This window comes from Python bivittatus, unplaced genomic scaffold, assembly GCF_059951505.1.
Source record: "Python bivittatus isolate LINGU-HERP-01145 unplaced genomic scaffold, Pbiv_v1 ctg000190_np1212, whole genome shotgun sequence".
Lineage (NCBI taxonomy): Eukaryota > Metazoa > Chordata > Lepidosauria > Squamata > Pythonidae > Python > Python bivittatus.
Genome location: NW_028277042.1, coordinates 11,639,968 through 11,660,680, shown reverse-complemented (window position 1 = coordinate 11,660,680; position 20,713 = coordinate 11,639,968). Strand labels below are relative to the sequence as shown.

The following is a 20,713-nucleotide window of genomic DNA, read 5'->3' as shown; positions in this document are numbered from 1 at the left end:
TGGGAGAAAAAAAAATTAACCAGAGACTTCTGTGGGCAAAGGGTGTGGAAGTCAGGAATTGGGTGAGTGAACACAGATTTCAGATAGTATTTCGAAGGGCCCTGAAGACCGGGCTCTTTGCCCAGGACCTTGGCAAGGAAGATTAAGGCCCCTTTTCTTATTTTTCTTTCTTCCCATCAGCGTTTGTTTTCTCTGCCCTCCCTGCTTTGCATTGTTGGGTTTTTTTTGTATTTTTGGGGGAGGGGGGTTGCCTCTTTGTTTTTAATGTTTTTAACCATTTGTATACCACCCAGAGTCACTGGGAGTCGGGTGGCACATACATTTCATTAACAATAATGATGTTGTGTGTGTGTTTTTTTTAGTGTTGTCTCTTTGTTTTTAAATGTTTCCAACAATCTGTAAACTGCCCAGAGTCGCTGGGAGTAGGGTGGCATATACATTTAATAAATTATTATCATGATTGTCATGATCATCATCATCTTGAGACGAAGAACGTGGAAGGAAAGAGCAGAAGCGGACGGCCAGCAGCAAGGGAGATGGGCTGAGTTACAGTAGCGATGGGGACACGGCTGGAAGAGCTGAAGGACCCAGTTGGGGCAGATCATCATGGAGGAAATCTATCCATGTGGCCTCTAAGAGTTGGCAATGTTGAGGGCACCTGATGTTGAGGGCATGTGATGCCTCCAAGGCAATCCTCATCCTTACGCTCCTGCCTGGCCCAGGAGGGTCGCTCTTTCTAATACAGTGTTGTCCAAACTTGGCCACTTTAAGATGAGTGGACTTCAACTCCCAGAATTCCCCAGCCAGCCTGGCTGGCTGGGGAATTCTGGGAGTTGAAGTCCACTCATCTTAAAGTGGCCAAGTTTGGACAACACTGACTGGCTGGATAACCTACCTCTACAGCCGCCCCGCTCGAAGCCGAGGTCTCGCTGGTTCAACGGGGGGAGTCAGCCGAGGGGCCCCGCTGCCCACCGCAGCCCCCTCAGAACGGTCCCCTTCGGCCTTCCTTCGGAAGCGCACGGGCAGCGCTGCCTGCCGTTCCCTTCCCGCCTCCGCAGGACAGACGAACAGCCCGGGCTGGGTCTTCGCCTGCTGCCCCCGACCCGGAGCCCCCCTCCCTCAAATCGCCCAAAGTCGGGGCATCCCCGACGTCGCGGCCGCCGCGTGCCCGCCTGCCCGCGGAGGTGGGTCGGTTGCTAAGATCCGCCGGCCGGGCGGCCGGGCGGCGGCTCCTGAGCGCTGCCCCGGCGCGGAGAGGCGAGGCGAGGCGGAGCCGGGCGGGGGTCTCTCGTCTCTCCGCTCCGAGATGCCGCCGCCCAGCCGCGACCCCCTGGCCACCGCGGCGTCCGAGGAGAAGCCCTGGGAGGGCGACCAGGAGAAGTTGGCCAAGGTGGGGCAGGGAACTCGGGGGGCGCCGCAAGCAGGAATGGGGGGGTCTTTCTTCCCTCCGGGGTGGGCGATGTCTGCTTTGAGGGCCCCAAAGGGAGACCCCCTCTCCCCCAGTCTAGAGCCCTATAGTCGTGGCGGAAGGTTGGACTACAACTCCCATCGCCCCAACCCCGCGCTTTCTGCTGGCTGGTGAGAATGGGGGCTGTAGCCCCACACATGGGAAGGGGGGCGCGGCAGGTTGGGGAAGGCTGGGAGATCAGAGTTCTCGGTTAAGAGTGGGGGTCCTTCTTTCCTCCCTCCCTTCCTTCCTTCTCTTCTTTCTATTTCTGATTGATTGATTGATTGATTGATTGATTGATTGATTGATTTGGGTAAATTTATGTAGCCCCCCCATCTCACATATGCGACCCTGGGTGGTGAACGACGTTAAAAAGGGACAGCAGAACAACATGCTGGCTGGGGAATTCTGGGAGTTGAAGGTTGCCAAGGCTGAGAAACACTGCCCCAGCCTTTGTAGGCGACTGCATCCCCCAGGAACAATCACAAGATCAAAACAAGCTATCTTGGTTTATTCACAGATTCATTTCAACATTTTAAAAGGACATACCAATGCCGTGACCTCCTGTCAGTTCTGTTTTGAGGATACCAAAGTCCTTTCAGGCTCTTTCGACACCACAGTGAAGCTTTGGGTAAGTTGGTTTTCAGTGTGCAACCACATGGCTGCATCATCCCGCTGCTCTCAAATCCAAACTGTAATTTAATCCATGAAAACAAAGGTTACTTTTTCATGACTGAAAATCCCTACCGGAGTTTTACAATGTCTCCAGATTAGTCAGAAAAATTGCATATAGGTAATCAAAGAACTTAATGAAAGTACATAAAGCTGAACCATGTATTATTATTATTATTATTATTATTATTATTATTATTATTATTATTATTATTATTGGATTTTTATCCTGCCTTCTGTCTCTCTCTCTCTCTCTCTTTGTGGCAAACATACCTAATATCCCCTCCGATTTTCCCCACAACAACCAGTGGTTAAGGCATTGGACTAGGATCAAGGAGACCCATGTTCAAATCTACCTTCAGCACAGGGTGACTTTGGGCCAATCATTCCCTGTCAGCCCAACCTGCCTCGCAGGGTTGTTGTGGGGAAAAATAGGAGGACGGAACACTATTTATGCTGCCTTCAGCTCTTCTATAAAAGGTGGGATATTAATCTAGTAAATAAATGATAAACCATGATTTAATGCTATTTCATAAATAAATAAATGCTAACCCTAACCCTTGGAGGCAGAGTTAACATTTCATTTTCTATATTCCTTTGCATGCTTTTATTTACAAATATTTTTTTATTTATTTCATTTATATGGCTGCCCAACTCACGGTGACTCCGGGCAGTTTACAGAAATAAATTCATCATATTGTTAAGATAGCTAGTTTTTTTTAGAATAAGATGGATAATCGGTACTATGCAGTTGGCACACTTACAAATTGCTTAGAATTGGTTTTAAATCACAGTTCTTGGCTTTGATGTGCCAAACTTCCAGGAAGCCTAAAAATTGAAGGCGAGATGAGAAATAATAGCATGAAGGCCTAAAGCTTTAATCAAGCTGCCAAATGTTTGGGCATATAAAGTTAAATTTGGCTTAAGGTTATATGTATATCAAACCTCCTATCTTAAAAAAAAACTATATAAATTTAAGGGATGTGCATTTATTTTCTAATACAACTTATTATTAAATCTGAACTCAAAAGAACCCCAGTACAAGACACACAAATCAAATATATCAAAAACTATAACAGATAAATCTCATGCTAAAGCAAATCAATTAAAAATAATAGAATTGTTTTTTGCAGAATTGAAATAATTCAAGCAGCAAACAAAATCATTTTAACATCTTGCTTCTAATTAAAGAATGAATGAACTCATTTAACCTTCTTGGGATTTCCACAAGTGAAGAAATGCAGTCATACAAAAGGCTTCCTCCAAATTCCCACCTCCATCTCTTTTAGTGGTAGGAGGCACCGGAAAACTGAGATGAGTTTGGTCAAGAAGATATACGTACATAAGAGCAATGATATGGATTACAAATGCAATGTTTATTAATCCATTATTTGAATTATTTTAATGCAAAAAACCAGTGCTGGGGGACATGGAATTACAGGAATAATGTACATATTGCATAATCACACTGTCCTCAGATGTTATGAAGGAAATGTATAATGCATGAGATCAGGTTTTAATACTCAATACACATCTTCTGTTGGGCTAAGCAAATTCTTTGGGTTGGTTATCAGCTGGAAATATTAAGAACCCTTACTTTGTATTTCATAGAACAAAGAATGGTATTCTTAATACTTCCAGTTTATAATCAATCTAAAGAATTTGATATACTCTATGTCAGTGTTTCTCAACCTTTAAGATGTATAGACTTCAACTCCCAGAATTCCCCAGCCAGGATATATGGCTGGGGAATTCTGGGAGTTGAAGTCCATATATCTGAAAGTTGCCAAGGTTGAGAAACACTGCTCTATGTGCTATTAGTTAGTATTAAATGTTACTCTTTTTTCACTCTCAGTGTGCAATTTGGTAATCAACCTTGTCTTTATGAAAGGATATTGCCTGTTGTATTTGCATCCACACCTTTAAGGATGAGCATACTGGACCGATTTCTGAATGTTGCCTGAGTCCTGATAACCGAAGGTGATTATTCTGTTACCTTATTTATGAGATTTTTTAAAAAATCATTATATATTCACCTGAATTGTACCTTGTTACAGCGTCTGAGTTAGGACACTTGGAATAAATCAGGACATTTCCAACAGGAAATTCCATTTTAATTTGATGGACAGTTTTTGCACCGCTCAAATCTTCTCTTAAAGGGTAATGTTGCTAAGATGCCAATGTTTCTCAGTCTGGCTCAAAAAAGATAGTGAAAGGAATTATCTGGATCATGACTCTTGGGGAGCTTAATCAGGTTTCTTTCGTCCTACATTTATTTGCCAAGCTGCTTGTTCCAAGTGGCAGTTGGAGCTATTGTAAGATTTTTGTAAAAAGCCTGAAAGCCACGTGACTAATTTCTACAAATCCTCTTTTCTAAAGCTCTGACCTTAAAAAAAAATGACAGCATGTCAACTTGCATACACATTAGGCTCAGAGAAGTAAGAGTAGAAAAGACATCAACCATATAATCTAGCACACGTGAAGAAAGCAAAAATCCATCAAAATAAAATGATCTTTGTAAGTTGTCAAAAGTTCAGCACTTGACTTGGTGTTGTTGTTTTGGTTTATTTTTTGTCTTTATTGCAATCAGTTGTAAACCATTTCCAAGCACATTGCAATAGCTGTTACCGTGCTGAGTTTTCATAATTCTGAAATAATGTGATCATAGTGCTAGGAATCATTTAATTTTAGTATAACAAGCAGAGCTGAAAAGGAAGATGTGCAATTCAAAAAGAGGCACATGGGCATCTCTTACCCAGATAGTCAACACCTGGGAGTGAAAGCAATTGAATATCTTTTGTTCTGTAACAATGCCTTTGGGTTTATATTGCTATTATCAATGACAGAGCAGTTACCAAGCCACATATAGGGAAATGTGTCCTGGAAAATCTGAACAGTTAGAGCGGTATCATTCTGGAGTCCCTGTAGGCTTGGTGGCCAAAGACCATAGCCAACATTGGTGCAACACGATTGTTATCCTGTATGCAGAGTTTTCAGCAGGAAAGGAAACATTACACAGCTAAATATTATAGGCTAAATGTACTGATTTTAGACTCGGGATGTGTGTTGTCTACCTCTGCAGTATAGTTTTGCAAAACAGTGGGGTGGGGAAACTACGGTGATTCTGTTTGTACAGTGGTACCTCTACTTACGAATGCCCCTATTTACGAATTTTTCGAGATACGACCAGCTCCGGCTCCAAAAATTTACCTCTACTTACGAACTCGCTTCGACTTACGAACCGGATCTGCGGCCATTTTCCGCCTGTTCCACATGGTCCGCGGCCATTTTTCCGCCCGTTCCACGTGGTCCGTGGCCATTTTTCTGCCCGTTCCACATGGTCCGTTTTTCCGCCCTGCCGCGTGGTCCGTGGCCATTTTCCACCCGTTCCATGTGGTCCACAGCCATTTTTCCACCCGTTCCATGTGGTCCGCAGCCATTTTCCGCCCGCTCTACATGGTCCGCGGCCATTTTTCCGCCCTGCTGCGTGGTCAGCGGCTGTTTTTCCGCCCCTGACGCGTGGTCCGCAGACGCCGGAATGGATTAACGGTAATTACATTGAACCTTATGGGAAAATTTACTTCGACTTGCGACCAACTCGACTTGCGATCAGAGTCACGGAACGGATTAAGTTCGTAAGTAGAGGTACCACTGTATAATGTCAGCCCTTCAAGGTCAGGAAGCAGGAGTCACTAGGAGTCTTGGAATATACTTTTTTTCATTTAGGGTATTGTATCAGAACCTTGAAAGCCTGTCACAGCCCCTCTCTACTTTGACTTATACCTAGCACAATCAAGGGAGGCTGGTTTTGAGTTTGTTCCTTATGCTTTCTAGGACTTACCTATCTTTTCTGTAATGTCTTGGCATTCTCCTTTCCCTTCTTTGAGTAACCCACTTAACTAAGTCAGGAAATAGTGAATTTTGTGCAAACTCCCTAACCATTCAACTAATTCCCAAAGAGGATAAGCTTTACCCTGAAACAGCCATAGGACTCTTTGGGGCTCCCCTGGATGAGTGTAGGATCCAAAGAGCGAATAAACTTTCGCTTCCCAGAGGACATCCTAGAGATGACATTCCCAAGGCATTCCATCTTTCTCATCTTCTTAAAAATCTCCCTTCTCTGACCTTATCAGGGAAGAAAAGAGGCAGACCTGGGGACTGGTTAAGCTCCTGACTCTGTCCATAGGGACATCAACTCTGATCTCATTACTGTGGGTTGGGAGGAGGGTGTCAAAAAGAAAGTCAGGAGATGACACTCAGAATCCTCTTTGATAAATGGGGAACTAAGAAAATGATCGCTGGTGAAAATGTTCAGCCACTGCATAGCGTGAATCATTTAATCATCAGGATGGTTTATTCAGTCAGCCCTATTATGCAGATATTACCAGTGTCTTCTCTACTGTAAGCTAACTGGAAGGATGAAGCCATTCAGCCTGGCAGATAGACAGAAAGCAAAATGAGTTACTTCATCTCAAAATTAATATAAATATAAAATATAAAAATAACCCAGTAGATTAGGAAAAACATCAAACTCAAGGTCTCCACCTTAAATTTTGTTTCGTTGGGAGAAGAGTGCTCCCTCCAAGGGTGTCTGTGGGGTATTTCTGTGTCACATAAGTCAAAATGGTAGCTGTGATGGTGAGATTGAAGCCCTGCCCCCTTTAAAAAATACGTTTATTAAAGAAACATTAAGTGAACTTCAGATCACTATCAAGGAACACAAACTTCCAGGGCAGAGTGATACTGTGACATTTATAGTTCCAGAAGGTTTGTATTTTTGTATGTGTGTCATAAGCACCTCATTTGAATGTGAAGGAAAGGAAAGGAAAGGAAAGGAAAGGAAAGGAAAGGAAAGGAAAGGAAAGGAAAGGAAAGGAAAGGAAAGGAAAGGAAAGGAAAGGAGTCATGATAGCGAGGTTATTCCATTGTTTGTTTGTCCAAAGTTTGTTAGTTTATGCTTCCCAATTTCTTATCTCAGTATAACTGAACCAGAGTGAGCAAAATGTATGTTGATATGATAAACCTAACAAGGTTAATTTATTCAAAAGAGAGAGCAGGTTCAAATTATTCTTTGTTTCAGCCTGTAAATCTGTTTAATCTTCAGGTTGATTACAGCATCATACGATAAAACTCTAAAGGCCTGGGATACTGAAACAGGAAAAATGCTTGTATGTATTTTGCTTCATGTCGTTTTCAAAAGCCACGTTAAGAACTTAAAACTGGGTTTCTGTTTAGCCAAATGTTTATCCCAACAAATGTGCATCTAAATTCCTGGTAGATGGAGAAAGTGGTTTGATGAGAATTTTGTCTTGGCCATTGGCCAATCAACAAATACAATAATGCCCACAGCTGGAATATCGTTCTTAAAATGAATGAAATTAGCTTAACACAGTCGGTGCAGTTACATCAGCAGTGACTGGGTTCTTATCTTAATGGCAAGATATATATAAAATATTGCAACTGTTTTAGCGGTATCTGAGCTCACATCTGCAAGACAGTCTGATGAGCATCTCTGGGAAAAGAATGGGTAGCAAATATGTTTTTTACCTCAGCACATTTTCCAAATCCATTTTTCACAGACTGACTTTTCTTTAAAGGGTTTCTAATCAGATTATTTTTATTGTGCTTTTCTACTCTGCCCTTCAAACAAATTCCAAGGGTGACTTACCGCACTGAAAACAAATTCAGCGATATAATTTTAACCAACTTAAAGCATGTCATTTACTAAAAAGCGGTCAGAGAGGCAAAGAGAGAGAAAAAAGGGGCATAAGTAGCAGAGAACATCAGAAGATCTGTCAAATGAAGGCAAGTCTTTACTTGGGGTCAGAATAGGTCCCAAAAAGCTACATAGAGAACCTCTACCATGAAGATGCATTCTATGGACAATCTTCAGACAAGATTCAGATTTTGATCATGCAGTCAAAGGGGAAAAAGCAATAAAAAGCAGCAAATGATTTTGTTTTGGGGGATATTTGTATCATAACTGCATGCCATACAAGCAGGGGTGTCCCCTGGGGTTAAAAAAAAATCAAGATGGCAGCCAATATTGTGTGATTGAAGATCTGCTCTTTATCACACAATATCAGCTGCCACCTTAATTTTTGATCCCTTCCCCATCGTAGACGCTCTTGAGGAATAGAAAAATGGGGGACACTTCTGATGAGATCTAAAGTACACCAAGGGCAAAACTTAGATACTGCCAGTGGGTTAATCCACTTTGCAGTCTCTTTTTATCGCAGCACGAGAGAAAAAATGGGAGGCTGTTTAATACTTCTCCAGTGCCTCACTTGGTTTGACCCTAAATGGAATTAATCATAATCTGATGACAATTAATTAATTTTCTTGAACATTATATGTCTCATGCTGCTAGAGCTAATTAGGTTAATCGCACTGAAACTAATGAAGCACGCTACTTGCTATTCATATTGTTAGTTAAATCCTACTGGGAAAATCCTTTTTATCAACTAATTAAAAAAAATAGTTGCATCTGGATCAATATTTTAAAACAATGAGTCTTAGATATCATTTGTTATAAAATACAACTTCAGTGGCTTTTTTCCCTTTCTGTAGTGGTCTCTGGAGCAGGATGGCCTTGTAACTACATGCCATATTTCTCATGACGGTAAATATGTTGTCTCTGGCTCGGATTTGGAGAATGCCTTATTCCTCTGCAGTGCTGAAGGTGGTGAACAGGTGGCCTTCATCAGAGGTAGTGTTTTAGAACTTTGGTTGATGTCCTTTTCTTCATCTCTAGTAAAAGACATGGGGGTGGAGTGGGGTCAAATTGGCAAGATGGCATGCTCAGAAGGGGCAGAGGCTTACATCTAACTCTCTGTCATCTTGCAGATTTTGACCCCCAACCCGCGGACACCACTAGATGAAGTATACCTGAGTTGGGGAAGGACATAATGGCTCAGACTTTGATAACTGGAATATCTGTATGATAGGAGGGACAATCTTTTGAGGCCAAAGCTGGTTCCCTTTGATACTTGCAAAGTCTTTATTTCAGACTATCACAGAAGCACGGTTCAAAGCTGCCGGTTTGATCCTGTCAGCCAGCGAATAGCTACAGTGTCATCTGACATGTCTATAAAATTCTGGGATATCATAGCAAGGACTACCACAGTCACCATTGAACAGTAAGAAACCAATATAACTATGATTTTATTCTTGATTTGTTCAATTTGTTTGATCTCTAACCCACCTCTCTTTCAAGAGCTCAAGGTGGCTACCTAATACTTCCTTCTCCAGTTCTTCCCCACAATTACCACCCTGCAGTGTACACTGGGTTGAATTAGAGAGATTGGCCCAATATCACCCAGGGAGCTTCTTTGGCTGAGGGTAGACTTCGACCTGGACCTCCTCAGCCCTAAACTAACACGTTCACCACTATACCCTGCAAGCTCTCAAAAAATGATGAAAATTACATGGCTGTCAATAAGGTGACTTCCAATTGATGAAAAGTAGAAGGTAGAGGCAGAAATACTACCAACCTGGTCCTACATCATTACACAGTGACGCCACCTTGTTTATTTAGTTTTTATTTTGCCAAAGCTAACTGCAGATCTATTTTGTAGTTGGGTCCTATTAATTTCAGTGAGAAACTTTTTGACACTGAAGTAGTTTACACAGGTATGATTTTAAAAAAATATATTGTATTTTGCACATTTATATATGCAGCACATTCCCAAATGGCTACAGGCATCTTACAGTACAGTATTATATATATAAACATTAAGCCACTCAGAATCAGTTAATGATTGGAGCAGCATGTAAATGTGGTCAATCAATCCATCAGTAGTAAAGACCATTTATATCAGCATTTTAAAACTATAAAACCCAACAACTGAAGCTGTGAGGCTTGGAGATGTTGGTTTTGAATCTTCCGAGCCTTAAAAATAAAACGTGTGTGCTGCTAAAGCTTCTCTTAAAATCAGGGGAACATTTAGCTAGGAATTCAAATAGGGATTTTAAATAATCCCATTATGAATTCAAATCACTCTGTGAATAGTTTTATTTTTTGTGGAAACATCACTCTGATGGAGGAGGTTTTCTTTTCTGCTGGGAAGTTTGTTGTCTGTTCCTTATCCTAGCCTTGCCAAATTTAGCAATTTGAGATTGTCTACAGAGCACGGCTGTTTCCAACAATGGATTTTATTTCAGTCTTTATTCCCTTTTATGCTTGCTGATTATGAGTTGAAAATAAACGCTTATCTGCAGCTAAGATACAGCAATGTCAATAGCTGAAGAAACCTTACTCAGTTACTATGAAAATGCTTGGCAGACTGTTTTTAGAGCTACAAACCCTACAAAACACTTTGTTTATAGAATTTTAGGGTATCTGTAGGCATTCTAAATATTCTTGGCCAGTGGGTTTCAGATAGTCCAGGTGATCCTTACTTCCTCCTTCACATCTACCATGTCCAAACTGAGATATGTCCAGTTAGTGCTACCTGGCTGATTTTCCACAGCGATCCTCATTCATGGAATGTTAGGTAAAGCAGGGTATTCAGTGCCTGAGGGTTAAACTAAATGAAATATACATATATATTTTCTTAATGGTAAGCCTTTTTGTTTAGAAATGCCCAGGGGCAGTGGGTTATAAAGGCACTCTTATTAGTGCTATTCAATTCTCTAAGGTTATTTTTGTTGGAAAGAGCTTAGAAAAGAATTTCCATCTCCCCGATGCAGTAGTCTCAATCCAGATCTGTACACCAGATGATGAACCAATTCCATGATGATGATGATGATGATGATGATGATGATGATGATGATGGGTTGGTGTAGTGGTTAAGGCATCTGGCTAGAAACAGGGAGATGGTGAGTTCTAGTCCCACCTTGGGCACAAATCCAGCTGGATGACCTTGGGCCAGTCCCTTTCTCTTATCCCTGGGAAGAACCAGACAATAGCAAACCACTTCTGAAGTCTTGCCAAAAAAACTGAAAGGACTAGTCCAGGCAGTCTCCAGGAGTCAAGACTGACTCAAAGGCTGTGTGTGTGTGTGTTTCCACTTGCCAAGTAACTGGCTTCCTATTAAGGAAATAAAATTGGAAACTGGACCTGGATATTTGCAAGTTTTGTCTGTTGTCCAGTTTAGTCTAAACATGGCTGTTGTGCAAAAGAAGAACTCAGAAGATCATTAATTGGCCAGTTAATATTCTCTGCAATGACATACCAGTAGTCCTCTCATTCTTTAGATAACCAAATCTCAGCCTCTAAATGTGAAAGTATCTCCTGGTGAATTTCATGTTTTTTTCAGGGCACACAGCAACGCCATTGCAGATTGCTGCTTCTCCTTGGATGGACATTATCTGTGCACAGCAGGGTGGGACGAACATGTCAAGTTATGGGATGTTCGTACGGGGGAATTCCGGTCTCATGGGCCTATTACTTTGGGACAAGGTCATATAGGCATTGTTGGCTCCTGTGATGTTAGTAAAGACGGTGAGTTATGCAAAATGAATATTCTTTGCACAAACAGAGAGAAAGGTTGTTTCAGGTGTTTCCCAGATTCACATTTAAACACCTCTTTCGGAGCGATTAAATTACTGCTTATGTAATTTGAATTAAGTTGAACTTGCGTTGCCTTTAAATTAGCCTTATAAAACACTCTATAATTGATACAGTTATGATGATGTAATTGCTTCCTTCTGGCCCTGAGAACAAAATATTGCCCACCCAAAAAGTGTGGAATGGGAAAATTTGTGTTCAAATCACTACTTGGTCACTCAGCTTAGTCTACCTCTCAAGGCCCTCATGGAAATACAGTGGAATAAAGTATCTCCACTGAGGGAATTTTATTAGGAGATCTGTCTTTTCTCCATTACGTTCAATAACTTTCTCTTCTGCTGACTTGTAAAGATATCTTTGAATTGACCTCCACTGCCAGCAACCACATCCATGCATGTTTCTTAGCAGCATGGCCAAAGTGACCAAGCCATATAATCATCTGAATAAAAGCTATTATTTATTTACTTATTTATTTATAAATCAAATTTATATCACCACCCAGCTCCCCCACAAGGAGGGACTCTGGGTGGTTCACAACCAAACAGTTAAAACCAATAAAAACATAAATAGTACAGCATAAAATACAATTATTAAATATGATAAAATCCAAGCGATGGTGGTATTGTTGCAGCCTGGGACCAGATAATATTGGTCAGGTAGGACTAGGGAACCAGCCATCCCCAAGACTGACCATTCTCATCCCCACCCCAAAACCAGGTCTTCAGTTTTTTTCTGAAGTCTAAGAGGAAGGGGGCCAACCTAGGGGAAGGGTGTTCCAAAGGGCAGGGGCTGCTGCAGAGAAGGCTTCCCTCCTAGACCCCGTCAGATGAAATTCTCTTGCAGACGGGGTCCGTAGTATGCCCTCTCTGCGTGACCAGGTGGAACAGGTTGATGTAACGGGGATGAGACAGTCCTTCAGATATTTATGATAATATCTGTCTGTCTGTCTGTCTGTCTGTCTGTCTGTCTATCTGTCATCTGTCTATCTATCATCTATCTGCATTTTTACATGGGCAAGGACCATAAACAATGGGATTCCAGGATTAATCTGTCATACTGAGTTCTTTGGAGAAAACTCCTGAGAAGACCACAGATAGCCAAGAAAACAAACCAATTGAACATCTAATAAATCAACCCAGAGTTCTCACACAAGTGACCAGGCTCAAATAATCATACTTTGCATACATTATGTGAAGACCTAGCACTCTGGAGAAGTCCATAATGCTGAGAAAGGTGGAAGGAAAGAGAATAAGAGAATAACCAGCAGCAAAGTGGATTGGCTTGATTACAGTGGAAATAAGTTGGGAGACCTGAAGGACCGGGTTGGGGATACATCATCCTGGAGAAAATCTATCTATGTGGTTACTAGGAGTCAACCCGGATTCAATGGCACATAAATCAGTCAGTCAGTCAATCAATCAATCAGATTCCTTGTGTCCTAAAGACATTCATTTATATCACTAGCTGGTAGTGGATGAATTATTGTTCCACCAAAATCTGAATCTGTTGTTCTCCCATTTCAATTAGAATTTTTTATCTTTGCCAGGTAGCATCTGCTGTATCATATTATACACAAGGTATTCATGTCACCAAATTAGGATTGTGCAGGTTTGCAATTGTAATTGATGCCCTGATCCTATGAAACAATGAAAGAGCAAAATAACTATTTATAGCAAAGTACTAATACAACAGGAGAGCCAGTTTGGTGTGGTGGTTAAGGCACCAGGCTAGAAGCCAGGAAACTATCAACTCTAGACCTGCCTTAGGCACGAAGCCAGCGGGGTGACCTTGGGCCAGTCCCTCTCTCTCAGGCCTAGGAAGAAACAGGCAGTGACAAACCACTTCCAAAATCTTGCCAAGAAAACTGCAGAGACTTGTCCAGGCAGTCACCAGGACCCAATAACTGACTTGAAGGGACAAAAAACAAACTAATACAACATTGCAGTTTGTGTGCTTCTGGACATTAGCATACTTGCTTTTACTCTCAGGGATAATATTTTCTAAGGAAAGGAGCTTAAGACCTTTTAGGATCTTGTCAACCAACTTTTTAGTCTTTAAATCTGGGCTTAAACGTTTTTGGTTTGATTCTGAGGAACAGGGATGTGTCCTGATTGGGGGCTGGTGGCATCTGGCTTGGCTCAGGTGAGAGGCCTCTCTCACATTTATATTGCACATTGTTTAATTTCACTTGATTTAATTAGTTATATATTGATAGTAGATTTCATAGGGTCTAAATTATCTTTTTTTCTTAGTGTAAAGTGATAGCCTGTTTGGTATTCCACCATTCAGAGCTACCAAGGTTTTAATGTGTCTACTTTGCATTTGTGTATATTCCAATTCAGTTGATGTCCCTTTCTTTCTTTTCTGCATTTAGTTATTATTATTACTATAATTTATCATATGGAAGCTTATTCATGTGCACTCCCACGATATTTAATGTTTGTACTGTTCAGGATCAACAGAGCTGTTTTTTCTGAACGTTTAGACAAACTCAGAATTTGTGCTTGCTTTAAAAGCATTCATTCCCCCGTGGGGCTTCAGAAAAATATGTTGAAATATGACTAATATCCTTAATGCATCATTTGAGTTTTTGTAGGGCAGCGTTGGATCTTTCATAACAAAAGAGAAGGTCATTACGTGTAATATTATTGTGTTCTATTTCAGCCTCGCATGTGGTATCTGGAGGTTATGACAAATCCATCATTGTCTGGGATGCAGAAGAAGCATATAAAAAGATAAACTTAAAGGTACTAAAGCAGGTCTTATTCTGGCAAACAGGGATTCAAATTGCAAGTACATCATTAATCAAATAAATGATAATAGAAGGATGGGCAACTGAGAGATCCTAAGCCATGGTCTGTTCCATATAGTCTAAGGAAACTCACCAATTATTTAAACCAGTGTTTCTCAACCTTGACAACTTTAAGATGTGTGAACTTCAACTCCCAGAATTCCCCAGGGAATTCTGGGAGTTGAAGTCCACACATCTTAAAGTTGTCAAGGTTGAGAAACACTGATCTAAACAGAGAGTAGAGCTTTTCTCCCAGGAAAAAGAATGGAGAATTGTTACATTCATGCGCCCGGTGATTGTGGGAATGAGAGAGTTGTGTCTTTCTGGTTTCTCCTTTCCTCCCCCTGAAGGAGCTGAAGATGGCTTGTGCACATATAGAGATAAAAGCTGTTCAATCTATTACCAGAAGAATTCAATAAAACTGCAAGATGTCTTTTTCATATAGTAAAAAATACGTTGGGTACCTCCTTAATATAAGTCATTTTAACATCCCAATGATGTTATAGTTTGAAGCATTTCCTTCACCAACACCCCATTGCTCAGCACTCACAAGTCCTCTGGTAGCGTGCTTCAGAAGCTTCTGGGCGTCCCACCTTTGCCCATGTTCCTAGCACCCAGCCCCTGCTCAGTTATTTGTGAAAGCAAAATAGCAATTGAATTGTGGTTGCCAGGCAACTAAAACATCATTCTTTGGGTGATTCATGATCAACCATTGTAATTATTTCAGCCATAGCCTGTCACACTCTTGGGATTGGAATCTGTTAACTCAAAAAAATGTGTGTCATTAGTTACCAGAATGTATAAAACTAGAGTGAAATAACTAAGATTCCCAAATGATTATATTTATTTTACTTGTACTAGATGAGAACTTAATAAAAGGAGGTCCTACCTACATTGTGCATTGGCACTATAGATATAGACATATGTATTGCCTATAAGACTCTTTATTGAAAACTATGAAACGCTGTAGGATGTCCTACTCACCCACCCTTTTTTTTTTTTTTTTTGGTTGTGAAAACCATAATATATGAAGTCCTGTGGGAAACTTGGGTTGTAGAATTAAATGGGGAAAAAAAATAAAATTGCAATAAGTGCTTGGAAAGGGAGACAAGATATTTACTTTAGATTATAACAGAAACTCTAATACAACACCAGGATCAAAGAATTTTGGAACTGGAAGAGATCAGAAGGCTCATCAAGAGCCACTTTGAGGTACTAGTTAAAGGCACCAGGTTAGAAACTGGGAGACTGTGCCCTAGTCCTCTTTTAAGCACAATGCCAGCTAGGTGACCTTGGGCCACTCAATCTCTCACAGCCTAGGAAGAAGGCAAGGGTAAAGCACTTCTGAAAATGTTGCCAAGAAAACAGCAGGGACCCGTCCAGGCAGTCACCAAGAGCCAAGATCGATTTGAAGGCACAAAAAACGACAGCATCAACTAGTCCAACCCTCTGCAGTGTGCAGTCAACTCAGTTGAACCATCCTTGAGAATTTTGTTCTGGGCAATTCCTCCACCTTCCTTCTATCCCACCACCCCAAAAGTTTTGAATATAAACTATAACAGCATTAGTTATTTTAGAAGCAGCTGTTGCTTAATGAACTGTATATGCTTTCACAATTGAAGTCTTTGTTAAGAGTATTGGAATGAAACAGAAATGAAACCTACCAGTGTAATTCTCAGCATGTTCCTCCAAGTTAAATTGGATGTTACTTTGTTCTCGGTAGGTTTAAGATTGTGGCTAAAAATATACCTAAGTGTTTATTTTATGTCTTACTGCTGATAAATTATGTTTCTACAGGGTCATACTGATTGGGTGACAGATGTAGCCATTAGCAAGGACAAGAAGCTTGTTGTTTCTTCTTCAAAGGTATTATCAAAAGTTGTCAGAGAATGTACTTAAATGTTTCAACACTCATTATAGGGTATTATCTTTACAATGATGAATCAGGCAAAATGGTATTCAAACTAGAAGATTCTCAAAACTCTTTATCAAGCAAGATGATCCACAAAACCAAAAAATGGAGGAAGAAAAATAGTTAATGAACACCAGTCTCCATATAGAAGCAGCCACAGATAGATAGTGAAACCAGGAGGCAGTTCTTCAAATGTTACTTTATTGAATGTTCAGATTGTTTCAGGTGACTGAGATGAAAGAATAAACAAGCAATGGATAATTCTTCACTTTTGAACCTATCACCTCAAAAGCATCTCCATTTTGAAGCCAACTGCATAGGTTCCTCAATATATGGAAGATGGAAGTACAGAGAAACTAAACGGTTTCTACATGAACAAAACTCAGTATAATTTTAGAAAGCACAGTGGATAAAATACATGTCAATTAAAGCCAAATTAGATAGCGTTGCCTAATCATTGGAAGGACAAAAGTATCTTGAGATAATACAAACATTTTGGCATGCCTTAGATTAGGGTTCCTCAACCTCAGCAACTTTAAGATGGGTGGACTTCAACTCCCAGAATTCCCCAGCCAGTATGGGGAGAGTTACTAAAGAATCTTTGCAACCAAGGAAACAACAGAACAATGTGGAGTTTTGTAGTCAGCTCATAGACAAAAGCATTGTAACACTGATTGGAAGGAATGCAGTTCTGTTAATTGATACAAAATTCTCCTAATGTTTTAGGACCGTACTGTGAGAGTATGGGATATTAAAAATGCCAATGAAATCCCCATGGTGATTCAAGCCGTGAAAACCAGAGGTTCCAAGATAGCCAAGGTCAGAATATTACTCATTTAATAGAACTGATAGATTTTCTTAATATTACCCTAAGAAAGTTTATCTGAATATTCGGTTTCCAAGTAAGGCTGGTTTAAAATGGATGAATTGAATTGGTACAAGTATAAATACTAGACTAATTGGTAAGAATAAGATTTCTGACCTTGCGAACTGTTCGAATATATTTATATCCATGGTAAAACTCAGACGAGTTCTGCTTCAAGTTCTTCTAGGGAAATGGTTTCTTCTGGGCAGCCGAGATCTCAGGACCTGTGAGCTCAAAGGGAATTATTCTGATTGACAGATAGTTGTGCGATATACACATGGGCAAATGTGTGTTATTATAATCTAATGCACTCTTCCTTCAAGATTATTCAGTTGAAATGTAGGATATACATATTTTAAATAAATGCAATAGGTGGTATGGCTACATTCCCATGCCCACGTATTTAGGAATTAGCCAGGCTGCCATAGTGGGACTTACTTCTGAGCGTAGGGTGTGATCCTTCAAACTTAGTTCCCAATGTCATCACTGAGACTTTCACAATGCTGATTGTTTTTGGTTGGTTTCATCTCAGCTGCTATATTCGTTATTTATTGTTTTTGTTATGATGTTTTTTACCTTGTTTTTATTCCTTGTTAACCGCCTAGAGTCATGTGTTTGAGATGGGTGGCCATATAAATTGAATACATAAATAAATGACGAATTTGATTTTCTAATGTATTTATTATATCATTTTATGTAACTGCTCATGTCAGAATGGTGGCTCTGGGCAGCGCATACAGGATTAATGCCAAACAACAACAAATCAATGATGAAATAATGGCACCTGAGGACAAACCCAACTTACAACAATGGCCTCACCTTACCATGACACTCCCCTGCCTGAGGGAACATCTAGGTCTTCAAGAACTTAGAAAATACTAGGACCATTAGGGGTATGGTGCTCTAGAGGGCAGGTGCTGTGACTGAAAAAGCACACTTCCTGGGTCCTGCCAGGTGGCACCCTTTACTAGATGAGACCCAGAACATGCCCACCTTGTTTGATCTAGTGCAATGTTTCTCAACCGTGGCAACTTTAAGATGTCTGGACTTCAACTCCCAGAATTCCCCAGCCAGCCATGCTGGCTGGGGAATTCTGGGAGTTGAAGCCCAGACATCTTAAAGTTGCCAAGGTTGAGAAACACTGATCTAGTGGGGTGAGCAGAAAGAAATGCAGACTCTCAAATATGTGTTGAACTCATGTCACACATTTCAGTATGACACGGATTGTAGTCACCTGAGTCTGTGATTTAGTGAGATACCTACAGAGAACACAGATAAGCCACAGGCCTGTCAGATATTACTGGATTCTACATTCCACCAGCTCTAGTCTAGAAACAGTACTGAGGAATAGTGACTGTTGCCATTTCATTGCATGTGGACAACCAGATGTTGGCCAATTTTTGGCATGGAAGAGTAGTCAGTTCCAGAAATAGACCCCTATTTGTTTTCAAAGTTAAAATGCCTATTACAGTTGGATCACTGATATATCCTCTTTTAACAACAAAATCCAGTGTGAAGCATGTCAGAAGTCTTTTCTGATCTTTCGGAACGATGAAGACAAAATCGAGACCCGGTGTGTATTCTGTCGACTAGCAACTCCCAGCAAAGCTGTTTTACCATCACCCCCTACTTTGCCCCCAGATTTCTAAAGGATTCAACAGGGAGCTGATTTTAAAATATTTGTGAAAGCTGCAATCTTTTTTTTTTAAGTTTGCCTGTAATGTTGTGGGGATATGTAGCCTACCTATGTAACCTTAAACAAAAAAATGTCCACACAGATTCTGAGCTTCCCACTCTTACCTTCTGCCCAATTTCTGTGGTGACATTTTTTTTTTTTAAATGGCATAGACAGAATCACTGAAAGGATTTAGTACGCCCTACTAATTGGTAGATATTCCCAAATGTGTTGGCTGACCTTCTAATTTCATGTGGCCATCATTTATGCATCACTGAAAATTCTTCCTTGCAATGAGAAAAGAAACGTGATCTGTGTCGATATCCAGTGTCGAACATGAACAGACAGTCAACTGTAACATAGGCCTTAGCTGAGAGATGGAACAAGTGACATATTGCTATTATTTATACATGCATCCGTAGAAAGAGAACTGTGAGATTTTAATCATCTTTCTGACTCAACGGAGAAACCTTTCCATATTGCTATGTTGCTTTCAGTTCGGTTCACAGGTTTAAGTCTTGTGGAAGACAAGTTTTCACTCTCAATTGATTACTACTGGTTCTTGTGAGTTATTGGAAGGGACTTTTCAGACATCATAAATATAGATGATAAGAAAAGCATGTATAATAATGGAAAAAACACGTTATGAGTTATAGCATATTTGTGCACCTGCATGGATTTGATCTCATTCAAAATACTAAATTGCTTTATAGAATTTGAATATTTTTAGATCTAGGATTCTTTCCCTTAGAATGTGTTTCTATTTACAATTTTATTTCCGTATAAATGTATGGCAGGGAACAAAATAGGTCTATAGTCAGCCTGGGCTGTAATAGCTTTTAAAGGTAGCTCAATAATAGGATAAATCTTGAACTAATGTAAGAGTTTAAAGTGCTATGTTGTGTAAATGAAATTGCTTCTAATCCTACTGTATGTGTTTCCCCAGATAAATTATACAGGATTGTAATAAAATGTTATTTTAGAAAAAAAATGCACATTGCATTATCCTCCTTCTGTGAACTCTTCAATAAATGTAACAGTGCTTTAATAAAAGCATTTTAAATACATTATATGTCATTCTGGGTTTTCCTTTTCATAATATTATAAAATTGTGATGTATTGCTCCTGTAGTTCATTTTCCTTGTAATTATTATTGAACTGAATAATTCATGGATTTAGGGAAAAGATTGGCCCTGATTTAATTAAACAATATTTTTCACCACAGGCAGTATTATTTTTCCTTATTCTCTCATTCCCTGAAGACTAGGACTATTCTTGAAGATGAAAGCCAGCTCTTGAACAGAATTTTATCTGATAGATATGGTGCTTCACAATATATCAGTAACACAACTTTTGGAGTGGAAGGTTATTATCCAATACTGGATCTGTTTCTTAGTTCCCTTATTTGCACAAAGTTCGGATCAATCAAATAAGGCTGTAAACCAGTGTTTCTCAACCTTGGCAACTTTAAGATGTGTGGACTTCAACTCCCAGAATTCCCCAGTCAGCTATGATGAGTTGAAGTCCATACATCTTAAAGTTGCCAAGGTTGAGAAACACTGCTGTAGACAGTATATGTTCCTGCATCCTAAAATGAAATCTTGGACTATCATATTGCCTGCTTATGGGACTGCTACCTTCAGTGATGCAACACTTCATTCAGAATGGTTCTTCTTTTGCAACGTACATAGTGAAAATTCTGTACAAATTAAGAACAGAGGTAAACTCTGGGCTAACCCTACAGGTGCATCACAAGTATCTTTCTATAAAATGGAATTGCATTGTTTCCGGCCTCACCTTTGGTCCTACCTTGGCCTAAGAAGGCCAAGTTATGTAGACA

The 20,713-nt window shown here is 40.2% G+C and overlaps 1 protein-coding gene across 1 annotated transcript; it reads left to right on the top strand.

Moving 5' to 3' along the window:
- The first annotated feature begins 1,790 nt into the window (after positions 1–1,790).
- WDR88 (WD repeat domain 88) lies at positions 1,791–19,851 on the top strand. Its single transcript, XM_088136383.1, has 10 exons — positions 1,791–2,078; positions 4,011–4,099; positions 7,224–7,287; positions 8,690–8,828; positions 9,129–9,258; positions 11,380–11,564; positions 14,295–14,377; positions 16,219–16,287; positions 17,060–17,152; positions 18,710–19,851. Exons 1-10 carry the CDS (start codon positions 1,791–1,793, stop codon positions 18,845–18,847), a joined length of 1,278 nt encoding a protein of 425 aa, XP_087992509.1. The 3' UTR covers positions 18,848–19,851.
- Positions 19,852–20,713: the final 862 nt, after the last annotated feature.